The 13,883-nt window shown below is 43.1% G+C and overlaps 1 protein-coding gene across 1 annotated transcript in view; it reads left to right on the forward strand.

The window, feature by feature from the left end:
* Positions 1–13,545, forward strand: part of MAP1B (microtubule associated protein 1B) — a gene marked incomplete at both ends in the record, with an annotated part of 69,266 nt that extends 55,721 nt beyond the window's left edge. Inside the window, 3 exons of the mRNA XM_084278115.1 lie at positions 1,982–8,453; positions 11,221–11,459; positions 13,390–13,545. Of these exons, the coding sequence (XP_084134241.1) occupies positions 1,982–8,453; positions 11,221–11,459; positions 13,390–13,545 (6,867 nt within the window). The remainder of the gene's footprint in view (positions 1–1,981; positions 8,454–11,220; positions 11,460–13,389) is intronic.
* Between the last annotated feature and the right edge of the window lie 338 nt (positions 13,546–13,883).

Here is a 13,883-nt window from a genome sequence, read left to right on the forward strand (position 1 = left end):
TTAACTTCTTTTGTGGCAGTGGATGGAATGCTGTGTTTCAGAGTTAAAATGGGAGTAGTGCTGATAACACCCTGATGTTTTTAGTTGTGGTCAAGCAGTCAAGGACTTATTCAGCTCTTCATATTTCTCTATTAATGAGAAAGGAGGGGGATGAAGCCAGGACAGGTGACCCAAACTGGCCAAAGAGAGTATTCCATGCCAATTACGTCATGCTCAGTATAAAGGGGGGCTGATGGGAGGAGGAGCAGGGGGGCAGCTCCAGGACACAGTTTTTGGGGGATGGTCAGGTTCCGGGACGGCTCTGGGTGGCACGGCCTGAGTTGTGTGGTTTGGTGGGAGACTGCATTGTCTATCAACAGTTTCATACATTTTTTGCTCTAAAGTCCTGTTAGCATTATTGTATTTTATCTTTCTGTTATCTTAGTAAACTATCCTTATCCCAACCCACAGGCTTTTGGTTTCTTGGTTTGGGGTTGTTATTTGCCCCTTCCTTTTCCCCTCCCTTGCCTCACCCCCCTCCTCTTCTCCCCCTGCTCTTTTCCTTTAAAGAGTAGGCAGCTGTGTGGATCTCGGCTCTCAGCTGGGGTAGAACCACGACATTAGTAAATGCTGAAAATAAATTATGTAACTCAAAGAAAGGGAGACATACACACATGCAGACACAAGGCAATCTACTGCAATCAAATATTATTTTTTTTAAATATATTGTCAGCACGTGGTCCAGGACTTTCAAATTATTTGGCTGTAACATAATCTACATCAGCATTATGAAAAGCGTTCTTATGGCTTGCACTGACAATTGATTCAGTTCAAAAAAGGTTGTGATGTTCTGCGTGATGCTATGCTGGCATATTTTACACTGACGTTTTATGTCTGAATTACTTTTATAAATAAGGACTTTGCATAATTTAGTGGTCTCCTTGTTCAGAGCAAACAGACCAGATATGGGCTACATTTAGCCTAATTGTCAGGTAAAAAAAAAAAAAAGTCAAAGGAAAGTATCTGTGGAACTGGAAGAAGGTATAAAACAGTCATATTTTTCCATATTTGTTTACTAATCTGGGACCATCAAACACTGGGGTTTTGGTCCAGACTGGAGCAGAACAACAGCTCTTCATGCTATGGCATAGAACCTCTTGTTTTCTGTGGCTGGGTTTGGTAAAAGCATGTTATCAAATACTGTGAAAATGAACAGAGTTGTTGCTGATTTCAACTTTTGTGGCCCATGAGTTTATAATCAAAATAATCACAAAAGCATTTTTAACCCTAGGAGTTTTTTTCTGTCTCTTTCATTAGCCCTTTACCTCATATTCAGATATACAAAACTTTTAGGTCTTTGCTTTTCTCAGTAACTCATCTCTTACCATCCTGGAAAACTCTTCTGCAGTCATTAGAAGTAGTCTGGTAGCAGTGCTGGCTTTTTAGGAGCCAGCGTGTGTAAAGAACTGCAATATCTATAGTGTGGTGGAATATATCCTGTGAGAGGAGGGTGAGAATGGTGGCTGCCCCTGGGAGGATGCTGGCCTCCTCTGGGTTGCATTTACCATCTGCCTGTTAAGAAGATGTGCTGTATCTCTTTGGGGGGTTTGGCTGGCTCTTCTGGATGGATTGGGGCAGCAGGGAGACTCATGAGCCAATAGTAGAGAGAGTGGCACCTCTGGCAGCCTTAGCCTCATAACTAGTTCTCATACCCTCTCAATAATAAAAGGTTGTGCCATCCTATAAAGGGTGGACAAAGGAAGGAGGAACCTTGGGGTACTGTTGCCATTTGGGCAACAGGAATGAGAAATAAGGTTCTTCTTTGTGTTTTAAAAAAATACAGTAGTAAAATAATTGTGGCAATAGGTTCTCGTTGCTTCTAGTCAGCAGTACAGAAATGAATGAAAAAGGTCTTCTCTGTCTGAGCAGGAAATAGTAGTTTCTGACATTAAAAAAAATTAATTTACATGCATCTTCTTGTGTTTTTGTTTTACAACTCCAGATTGGTGAATTATTGAGCACTACACACCCTGCCAACAAAGCCAGCCTAACTCTTTTCTGCCCTGAGGAAGGGGACTGGAAGAATTCCAACCTTGACAGACACAACCTTCAAGACTTTATTAACATTAAACTCAACTCAGCTTCTATATTGCCTGAAATGGAAGGACTCTCTGAATTCACAGAGTATCTGTCAGAATCAGTAGAAGTGCCATCACCTTTTGACATTTTGGAACCTCCAACCTCTGGAGGCTTCTTGAAACTCTCCAAACCCTGCTGTTATATTTTTCCAGGGGGAAGAGGGGACTCTGCATTGTTTGCAGTGAATGGATTCAACATGCTTATCAACGGAGGATCGGAAAGAAAATCTTGCTTTTGGAAACTTATCCGGCACTTGGACAGGGTAGATTCCATTCTGCTTACTCACATTGGAGATGACAACCTGCCAGGAATCAATAGCATGCTTCAGCGAAAGATCGCTGAACTAGAAGAGGAACAGTCCCAAGGGTCAACTACCAATAGTGACTGGATGAAAAATCTGATCTCACCTGATTTAGGAGTGGTATTCCTTAATGTACCTGAGAACCTGAGGAACCTGGATCCCAGCTTTAGAGTAAAAAGGAGCGTAGAAGAAGCTTGCTTTACTCTTCAGTATTTAAATAAATTGTCCATGAAACCAGAACCTCTTTTCAGAAATGTGGGCAATACCATTGACCCCATCATTTTATTTCAGAAAATGGGAGTTGGGAAGCTTGAGATGTATGTGCTTAATCCTGTGAAAAATAGCAAAGAGATGCAATATTTTATGCAGCAATGGAGTGGTACTAACAAAGATAAAGCTGAGTTCCTGCTACCAAATGGCCAAGAACTAGACATTCCATTATCCTACTTCACTTCTGTCTCGTCCCTGATTGTCTGGCATCCAGCTAATCCTGCAGAGAAAATAATCCGAGTTCTGTTTCCTGGAAACAGCACCCAATATAATATTCTAGAAGGACTAGAAAAACTCAAGCACTTGGACTTCCTTAAGCAACCAACGGTTACACAAAAAGACCTAACTGGGAACATTGCTAGTCCGGCTGTAAAACAAGCAAAACTGAAACAAAGAGCAGACAGCAAGGAGAGTCTCAAGCCTGCTGCAAAGACACCACCAAGTAAGCCTGTCAGAAAAGAATCTAAAGAAGAAACACCAGAACCTGTGAAACCTAGTCCAGCACCAGAGAAGCCTCCAAAGTTGGAAAGCAAAGAAAAGGTTTCAGTTAAAAAAGAGAAAACAGCAAAAGTGGAGACCAAAGCTATACTGGTGGAAAAAGACATCATAAGTAAAGAAGAACAATTAGTAAAATCTGAAACTCCTGAAAAACAAGGTACAGACGTAAAACCAAAACTGTCAAAGGATAAGCCAATGAAAAAGGAAGTCAAAGCAAAACCTGAAGAAAAGAAAGACGAGAAAGAAAAACCAAAGAAAGAAGTTTCTAAAAAAGAGGAAAAAACACCCATCAAAAAAGAGGAAAAACCCAAAAAAGAAGACATCAAAAAAGAAGTTAAAAAAGAGGTGAAGAAGGAAGAGAAGAAAGAAGTTAAGAAGGAAGTAAAGAAAGATGCTCCACCAAAGGAAGCTAAAAAAGAAGTTAAAAAAGAAGAGAAGAAGGAAATTAAGAAGGAAGAAAAAGAAGCCAAAAAGGACATCAAAAAGGTTCCTAAAGAAACAAAGAAGATAGCCACTCCTTCAACTGAAGGCAAAAAGCCAGCAGCAAAACCTAAACCACAAAAGAAGGAGGAACCTGCTAAAAAAGAAGCCACACCTGCTGGAAAGCCAAAGGAAAAAGGAAAAGTTAAGACTGTGAAGAAGGATATCAAAGTTAGTGGAGCACAAGCTGCCCTTGCTGCAGTTGGAGTTGCTGCCACAACTGTAGCAGCTGTAGCAGCTGCCGAAATTACAGCCAGTGGAAAGGAAATCGAAGCAGAGAGATCCCTTATGTCTTCACCAGAGGATTTAACAAAGGATTTTGAAGAATTAAAAGCCGAAGAAGTAGAAACAATAAAAGAAACAAAACCTCAAGTTGCACTTATAGAGGATGAACTGAAACTCACTAGCACCATGCAAAAAGAGGCATTTGAATTACAAAAAGAAAAATTAGACATTGAAGGACCTGCTGAGTCCTCTGATGAAGGCATTACTACCACAGAGGCTGAGGGTGAGTGTGAACAGACACCTGAGGAATTGGAACCTGTGGAAAAGCACAGGGTTGATGAAAATGAGAAGTTTGAAGATGAGGGAACTGGCTTGGAAGAATCATCCGAAGCAGGAGATTATGAAGAAAAGGCAGAGACAGAAGAAGCTGAAGAACGAGGTGAAGAAGAAAAGATATCACTGGACACCACAAAACCATACATGGAAGACACGAGAAAAATTGAAGATAGATCAGAAGAAATATTGGCTGGAGCAGATACTAACATTAAAAAGTATATTGAAAAGACAGATTATGAGGCATCAGATGAACGAGCAGAGGAAGACAGGGAAGAAGCCATTGAAAAGGCAGAAACTGAAGAGACTGAAGAAGAGGAAGACAAAGCAGAAGACGTCAGAGATGAAGAAACTGAAAAAATAGAAGCTGAAGAAGATTATGTGATGGCTGTGGTAGACAAAGCTGCAGAAGCTGGCGAAGTTGAAGATAAATATGGCCTACTCATAATTACACCAACAAAACGCTCAGGGCCTCAGTCTCCAGCGGTTGAGCCAGCCTCTTCTATCCATGATGAGACATTACCTGGTGGTTCAGAAAGTGAAGCCACTGTTTCTGATGAAGAAAATAGAGAAGATCAACCTGAGGAATTCACTGCTACTTCAGGTTACACACAGTCTACAATCGAAATATCCAGTGAACCAACTCCAATGGATGAAATGTCAACACCCCGAGATGTCATGAGTGATGAAACTAATAATGAGGAAAGTGAGTCACCCTCTCAAGAGTATGTGAACATTACCAAGTATGAGTCATCACTGTACTCTCAAGAGTTTGGCAGACCTAAACTTTCTCCACTACCAGATGCTTTTAATGGATTATCTGAAGGATCCAAAACAGAGGCCACAGAAGGTAAAGACTATAATGCCTCAGCTTCTACTATCTCACCACCTTCTTCATTAGAGGAAGACAAATTCTGCAAATCTGCATTCCAAGATGTATACCGGCAAAAAGAAAGTGGAATTCAAGGCACTGCTAAATTAGAAATCAAAGAACCTTATCAAGAAGATCTTGGCGGAAAACGTAGTCCAGCCAAGAGTCCAGCTGACAGTTTGTCCCCTCCATCACCTGTTGCCAAAACACCACTGAGTGAACGTAGTGTGAACTTTTCACTCACTCCCAATGAGATTAAGGTCTTGTCTGAGCCTGTCCCCACCACTACACTGCCTGATGTACATCAAGAAGTTGCTGAAGAGCACTGTGCAAGCCCTGAAGATAAAACGTTAGAAGTAGCATCTCCTTCACAGTCTGCTGCTGGTAGTGCTGGCCACACACCATACTATCAGTCTCCCACTGATGAAAAGTCCAGTCAGCTTCCCTCTGAAACCAGTGAAAAGTCCACAGAAGCTCCTGTTAGCTTTGAATTCAGTGAAGTCAAAGATGAGTCTGCAAAACCCAGAATCAGTCCTATGGATGAACCTGTGCCAGATTCAGAATCTCCTATTGAAAAAGTTCTCTCACCTCTACGGAGTCCACCACTGATAGGTTCAGAGACCTCTTATGATACATTTTTGAGTGCTGATTTAAGGTCTTCCTGTCATTCTGAGGGGAAACCTGAAAAAGAAAAATCACCTGTTCAGCTGAGCCCATCTTCTGAAGCTAGCTCTGTGGGCCTTTTCCAAGAAAAACAAGATGAAAAAAGTATGGAGTTTATGGTAATTAAGGAAGGCTTCAGCCTGGAAAGGAAAATGGAGGATACAGAACCCAGTAGCTCCCAGTCTTCACTGGTCTTGGATGAGCGGAAGTTAACAGGTGATCTTTCACCTACTCAAATAGATATCAGCCAGTTTGGTTCTTTAAAAGAAGATACCAAAATGTCAATTTCTGAAGGCACTGTTTCTGACAAGTCTGCAACTCCTGTTGATGAGGTTGTAGCAGAAGACACTTATTCCCATATAGAAGGAGTAGCTTCTGTCTCTACAGCATCTGTTGCTACTAGCTCATTTCCAGAACCAACTACTGATGACGTATCTCCTTCATTGCATGCTGAGGTTGGATCTCCTCACTCTACCGAAGTTGATGATTCCCTTTCAGTGTCAGTTGTACAAACACCAACAACTTTCCAGGAAACAGAAATGTCTCCATCTAAGGAAGAGTGCCCAAGGCCCATGTCAATTTCTCCACCAGATTTCTCACCTAAAACCTCGAAATCAAGAACACCGGTGCATGATCACAGATCTCCTGAGCAGTCAGCTATGTCTGTAGAATTTGGTCAGGAATCCCCTGAGCAGTCTTTAGCAATGGATTTCAGTAGGCAGTCTCCAGAATATCCTGCTGTAGGCGCTACACACCACATATCTGAAAATGGACCAACAGAAGTAGATTATAGCCCTTCAGATACACAGGAGCCAACTTTTGCCCAGAAGATTTCCCCTGTGGAGCAGTTATCTTACTCTCAGGAGAAAGATATTTCAGAAATTATTTCAGTGTCTCAAATTGAAGCTTCATCCTCAACTTCATCAGCTCATACACCTTCCCAGGTAACTTCACCACTGCCAGAGGAAACGTTTTCAGGTGCTGTTCCACTCAGAGATATGTCACTACACTCTTCTTTTACCTCAGAAAAGGTGCAGAGCCTAGGAGAAAAGCTGTCACCAAAGTCTGACCTATCTCCATTAACTCCAAGGGAATCTTCTCCCCTGTACTCTCCTAGTTATCCAGATTCACCTCCTGCAATCACAGAAGCGGTGTCAGATAGTCACATGCCCTCCTTGTCACTGCAAGTGTCCACTGCCAAAGCATTTGGTTACCAGGAGCCCCTAACAAAGCACAGTCCAGAACCTTTACTCAGCCCAGAAAAAGATGATTCAGAGAAAAGCAGCAAGTCACCAGAAGAGCTTAGTTATTCTTACGAGGTCACAGAGAAAACTACTAGGTCACGAGAAGACATTAGCTACTCCTATGAGGCAGGTGGAAAATCTACCAGGTCACCTCAGGACATGGATTATTCCTATGAGACAACTGGCAAAACTACTAGGTCACCTGAGGCCACAGATTATTCTTATGAGATGACGGGGAAAACCACCAGGTCACCAGGGGCTGCAGATTATTCCTATGAGACAACAGGGAAAATCACAAGGTCACCCGAGGCTACAGATTACTCCTACGAGACAACAGGGAAAACCACCAAATCACCTGATGCCTCAGATTATTCCTATGAGCGAGTTGGAAAAGCTACCAGATCACCCAGCAATGTGGATTACCCCTATGAGACAACAGGGCAAACCACTAAGTCACCAGAAGCCATTAGCTACTGCTATGAGACAACTGGGAGAACCAGCAGGTCACCAGAGGCCATGATGTACTCCTATGAGACAACTGGGAAAGACTCCAGTTCGCCTGAAGCCACAGATTACTCATTTGAGACAACTGGGAGAGCCACCAGGTCACCTGAAGCTGATAGCTATTCTTATGAAGTAAGTGCACATTTCACCCCAGGAAAATCGTTGGCAGAATCCCGTCAAGATGTTGATTTATGCCTTGTGTCCTCCTGCGAATACAAACATCCCAAAACTGAACTTTCACCCTCTTTTATCAACCCAAACCCCCTTGAGTGGTTTGCAAGTGAAGAACAGCCTCAAGACCCAGAGAAGCCATTAACTCAATCTGGGGGAGCCCAGCCACCTTCTGGGGGAAAGCAGCAAGGGCGGCAGTGTGATGAAACCCCTCCCACATCTGTGAGCGAGTCTGCCCCATCTCAGACTGATTCAGATGTTCCTCCAGAGACTGAGGAATGTCCTTCCATCACAGCAGATGCAAACATTGACTCGGAAGATGAGTCAGAAACCATTCCAACAGACAAGACCATTACATACAAACACATTGACCCACCACCTGTGCCGATGCAGGATCGCAGCCCTTCCCCTAGGCACCCTGATGTGTCCATGGTTGATCCAGAGGCTCTGCCTGTTGATCAGAATTTGGGTAAACCTTTGAAGAAGGACCTCAAAGAGAAGTCAAAGACAAAAAAGCAGGGTACTAAGACCAAGTCATCTTCTCCTGTTAAAAAAAGTGATGGAAAATCAAAACAAGTGGCTTCGCCAAAACCAGCTATAAAAGATTCTTTAGATAAAATTTCCAAAACAGCTTCTCCAAAAAAGAAGGAGTCTGTAGAGAAGGCAGCCAAAAATATCGCTAATCCAGAAGTAAAGACTCGAGTGGAAGAGAAAGATAAGGACACCAAGAATGCAGCAAATACAACATCCAAGTCGGCAAAGACTGCAACTACAGGTAATGACAGACAGCAAGCTCCCCAGAGATAAGATGTTCATAGTTGTTGCAGTGCAGCTGGTTTGCCTTTGTATTAGCTGAGAACGTGTTTTGTAGCAAAAAATTCCGGGTTTTTTAAATATGAATCCAGCATGGAAAGGTCACAATTAAGTGCACAAAATTCACTAAATTAACTTGCACAGTCTGAGAAATTTGATGTGTCAGTTTGCTCAGAGAGTACATAAAATACAAGTAACTTAATACACACTCTCTGAACTGTTAATCAATTAATAGAATTAAAAGCACCACTTCCATAGGTGAAGTGGAATCAGTCGCAAAGCGAACCACTTTATTCATTGTAAGAAACCAGTAGGCACAATTCTCTTAACATAAATCATTGCAATTTAATGGGGGGGGGGCAAAGTTACTGTCGGCCACTGGATACCCTTATTAATTTGCTGGATTAATTTTAATGCAAATATTAAAAACAATTTATAACAACAGTAGGAACACTTTCAGTGAACTAAGCAGGTGCAGTCTCCAGTCCAGTTAAAGTCTTACGCCATCAGGGATGACTAAACATACAGAAAGTTAATGTCATTTTGAATGACTGTTGTGTATTCTAAGTGGTAATAACATAAGAATGAGATTACTGAGGGAGTCATTGTGCTGTTCTGTTGTTTCCAGCAAATCTTGTTACTGAATGTGAGGGATACTTTTATTTTCCTCTTGTCAGGACTGATGTTCTGTTGAAAGCTTTTCTCACTAGGAGCAGGTCTAGGACTCAGTACAAATAAACCAGCATTCAGCTGTCTTTATCTTCTCCACTGTAAGTGGTCCATTGTTCCTTTCTTACACCACCTTTTGCATGCCTCTCAGCAGGTGCATTTCAAAGCAGCAGTATACTTCCTTTCTCCAGCACTTTAGCTCTATATGAGATTATTCTTCTTGAAATCATAGTTCTGAGGTGTATGCTAGAGCAGAAGACAAGGCTTCATTTGATAATGGCATTTAAGTGTAAAACGTAGTATCTAATATTTTATCCAATGTACCCACAGTTCAGAAAGATACATCACAGATTTCTATTATCACAAAAGTAGATAAAAGCTTCTGTAACATAACAAATTGTAAAAACTCTCTAAATCAGGAAATCTTATTATATCATGAGGCTTATTAGGCTTATTGTCCTGTGATGAATGGCAGGACATGCTGGACATCTGTAATAGACTTTGCTGGCCTTACAATAGGTGACCCTAAATAGACTGTATTGCTCATATAATTGTTTACCAAACTTCATCCTCTAGCAAACATGAGGAGGCTAAAGGAACATCAACAATAATAATCTGAATAAAAATACTGGTAGAATCATAGAATGGTATGTGTTGGAAAGGACCCCAAGGATCCTAGAGTTCCAGCCTCCCTGCCACAGGCAGGGCCACCACTCTCCAGGCCTGGATGTAAACAAGGTTGCCCAGAGCCCCATCCAACCTGGCCTTGAACACCTCCAAGGACAAGGCATCCACCACATTTCTGGGCAGCCCGTTCCAGCACCTCAACAATCTATCTGTAAAAAACTTCCCCCTAATATCTAATTTAAACCTTCCCTCCTTCAACTTCAATCCATTCCCCCTTCTCCTGCCATTGTCTACCCTTTTAAAAAGTTGATTCCCCTCCTGTTTGTATGTTCCCTTCAGGTACTGGAAGGCTGCAATGAGGTCCCCCCGCAGCCTTCTCTTTCTATAGGCTGAACAAGCCCAGCTCCCTCAGCCTCTCCTCGTAGGGGAGGTGCTCCAGTCCTCTAATCATCGTTGTGGCCTCTTCTGAACCCTCTCCAACAGTTCTACATCTTTCTTGTATTGGGCCCTCCAGACCTGAACACAGGACTCCAGATGGGGCCTCACGAGGGCGGAGTAGAGAGGGACAATCACCTCCCTGTCCTTGCTGGCCACCCCTCTTCTGATGGACCCCAGGCCTTCCAAGCTCCAAGAGCACAATCCTGATTTTCAGTTCATACCGTGATCCAGCACGTAGCAAGACACCTTTTTTGTGTGTGCGCTATTCTAATGTGTTTAAACTTTGAACTTCCTTTTGACTGAACCTCTCCTTAGAACATGCACTTAGTAGAGCAGCAAACTCATGCTCCCCCTGACTTTTTGTGTGACTAACATGAGAATGCAAATAAGGATCCAGCAGACAAGTAAACACTAATTCTTAGTTCTCTGAAGCAATTGCTTTACAAGTTTCTCTGTCATCATAATTTCCTCTTCATCCTGCTTTCTGCTCACATGCAGTATCTTCCCAATGCATCTTCAAGGCAGTCTAAGCATATCAACAGCTACCATGCTTTGCTCAGTGCTGACACCCCATAACTCAGGACTGCATGGTTGCCAGTGTGACCCTAGGTTTTATAGCCATGCACACCTGAAACTTTTGACAAGCTGTACTACTTAACCTGGAAAATAATACCACCATTTATTGAATGGTAATTCCTAATCACAGCCCTGCATAGTAATTGTTGGCAAATGGCCGTCTATTACTGGGAAAGGTTCAGTTAATCATTGGTTATGTGGTAGCGAGTTTTTTATTGCATTGTATAGTTACAGTTATTCAGATTTTTCCTCCCATTATGGTCATAATTGGGATACAACAAAGCTGGAACATGTCATTAGATGTAGGAGAGCAATGCAACAATGGGACACAGCTCACCTCAGCGGTTATAACGGTAATTAATAAATGCATGTTTTTAACCAGCTTGTGATACATTCTTTTTTTCATTTGATTTCTGAAGGACCTGGAATTACTAAGGTGGCAAAATCTACAGCAGTGCCACCAGGACCTCCAGTGTATTTGGATCTGGTGTACATTCCCAACCACAGCAATAGCAAGAATGTCGATGTTGAGTTTTTCAAGAGGGTGCGGTCATCCTACTATGTGGTGAGCGGGAATGATCCTGCAGCTGAGGAGCCAAGCAGGGCTGTTCTGGACTCCCTGCTGGAGGGCAAGGCCCAGTGGGAGAGTAACATGCAGGTACGCTCTTTACTAGTATCTCTACCTAGTATCTCTAAGTGTAACCTTTTCTGGGAAGCTGGAGCACCTCTGCAGTGGGTGGTGACTGCTGGGAAATGGGATGTCCATCTTGTTTCACTATTGATCTGAAAGGACACTCAAGGAAAGGAAATGTTTCATGGTTATATAGTGTCATAGTTTAGACCCAACTGGCTGCTGAGCACCACACAGCTCTCACTCACTGCTCCCATCTGGTCTCTCTCCTCAGCGGGATGGGGAGGAGAAGTGGGGCCAAAAGCGGTCCTGGCTGTGTCCCCTCCCAGCTTCCTGTGAAAATGATTTCTATCCAAGCTGAAAGGGAAGACGTATGGTAATCACATACACTTGGAAATTTCGTGCACCTTTCTATTGTGATCAATAAGTAAACAAGATATTTGGCCATAAGAGTTACCAGTGCAGACTACAGACTACTACTTCTTCTGAAAGCTGCATCTCCGCACCTTACAAAACCAAGGAGATTTTTTTTAGAATCACAGAATATCCTGAGCTGGGAGGACCTATAAGAATCACTGAGTCCAACTTCTGGCTCCGCACAGGGCCAGCCAAGTCAGAGCATGGGACTGAGTGCATAATCCAGATGCTTCTTGAACTCAGCCGAGCTGGGTGCTATGACCACTTCCCTGGGAAGCCTGATCCAGTGCCCAGCCACCCTCTCAGTAAAGAACTTCTTCCTAATATCTGACCTAAACCTCCCCTGTTGCAGCTTCATACAGTTCTCTCAGGTTCTATCACTGGTCACCAAAGAGCGGAGATCAGTGCTTGCCCCTTCACTCCCCGTCATCAGGAAGCCATAGACTGTGATGAGGTCTCCCCTCAGCCTCCTTTTCTCCAGGCTGAGCAAATCAGGGGAATTCAGCCACTCCTCATAAAACACGCCCTCCAGACCCTTCACCATCCTTGTTGCTCTGCTCTGGACACTGTCCCATAGTTTTATGTCCCTTGTACTGTGGCGCCCAAAACTGCACACAGGTGAGGTCACAACAACACACTGTAGAGTGGGACAATCACCTCTCTGGCCTGGCTGTCAGTGCTGTGCTTGAAGCACCCCAGGATGTGGTTGGCCCTCCTGGCTGCCTGGACACACTGCTGGCTTATGTTTAACTTGCTGTCAACCAAGACCCCCAACTCGGTCTCAGTATGGCTGGCCTCCAGCACCTTATCCCCCTGTCTGGATGTGTAGCCAGGGCTGCCCCTTCACAGATACAGGATCTGGCAATTGCCCTTGTTAAACTTCATGTCACTCAGCTTTCTAAATCTGTCCAGGTCTCTCTGTAAGGCTTTTCCAACCTCAACAGAGTCAACAGCAAATTTACTTAACATACCCTCCAGTTCTGCGTCCAGGTCATTTATGAAAATGTTAAAAAGAACTGGGCCTAAAATGGAGCCCTGGAGAACCCCACTAGTGACTGTCCACCAGCCACGTGTAACCCCACTTACTATCACCCTCTGAGCCCAACCCATCAGCCAATTACCCACCCAATTTCCTACCCAACACATCACAGCTTTGTCTAGTTGTATGCTGGACATTTTGTCCAGCAAGGTACTGTGAGACACAGTATTAAAAGCCTTACTGAAATTAAAAAAAAAACCCATTGACAGGTTTCCCTTGGTCATCAGCTGGGTGGCCTTGTCATAAAAGGAAATCGGATTGGATAGACAGGACCTTCCTCTTCTGGCTGTGACCAATAACTGTGTTGTCTTTTTGATACACTACTTCTCTGCAGTAATTCTACCTTACCTATGTGTTTATTTATTTTCTTTTGTCTGTTCATTTATTCAAGCATTTGTTGCATAAGGACCCACGCTTGCTGGTAGCGGCTTCTTCCAAAGATGTTTTTGTTATCAGCTGTTTCTGTTGTCCATTCCTCAAGACTTCTATTTCCTGTTGCAGGTGACCTTAATCCCAACCCATGACTCAGAAGTGATGAGGGAGTGGTACCAGGAGACCCATGAGAAACAGCAGGACCTCAACATCATGGTTTTGGCAAGCAGCAGCACTGTTGTTATGCAAGACGAATCTTTTCCCGCATGCAAGATTGAACTGTAAGAACGAGACCGTGCACCACAAGCTTAAACTTTGTTTCCAGAAATTCTTCAGTTTGAAAACACCTTTTCTAAAAATTCAACCCATCTGTTTCAACTGCTGAACTATATACCTGCCAAATGCTATACTGTGTCATGGTGATGCAAGTCACTAATATTTTTCAGTCTTTGCTGATTGCTAAGGGAAATAACAGTATTCCCACAGTAGGGTTCAGATTACTACGAAAATACAGATCCAGTTTCATCTCCGCTGAACGTTTGGAAACCATGCACTAGCAGCCCCAACTGACTTCTGCCAGGTAGAGGCATGTGCCCTCTAAAGAAACACAAAGAGAAAGAGAG

The sequence above is a fragment of the Gallinula chloropus genome (genome assembly GCF_964237585.1).
Source record: "Gallinula chloropus genome assembly, chromosome: Z".
Taxonomy (NCBI): Eukaryota; Metazoa; Chordata; class Aves; order Gruiformes; family Rallidae; genus Gallinula; species Gallinula chloropus.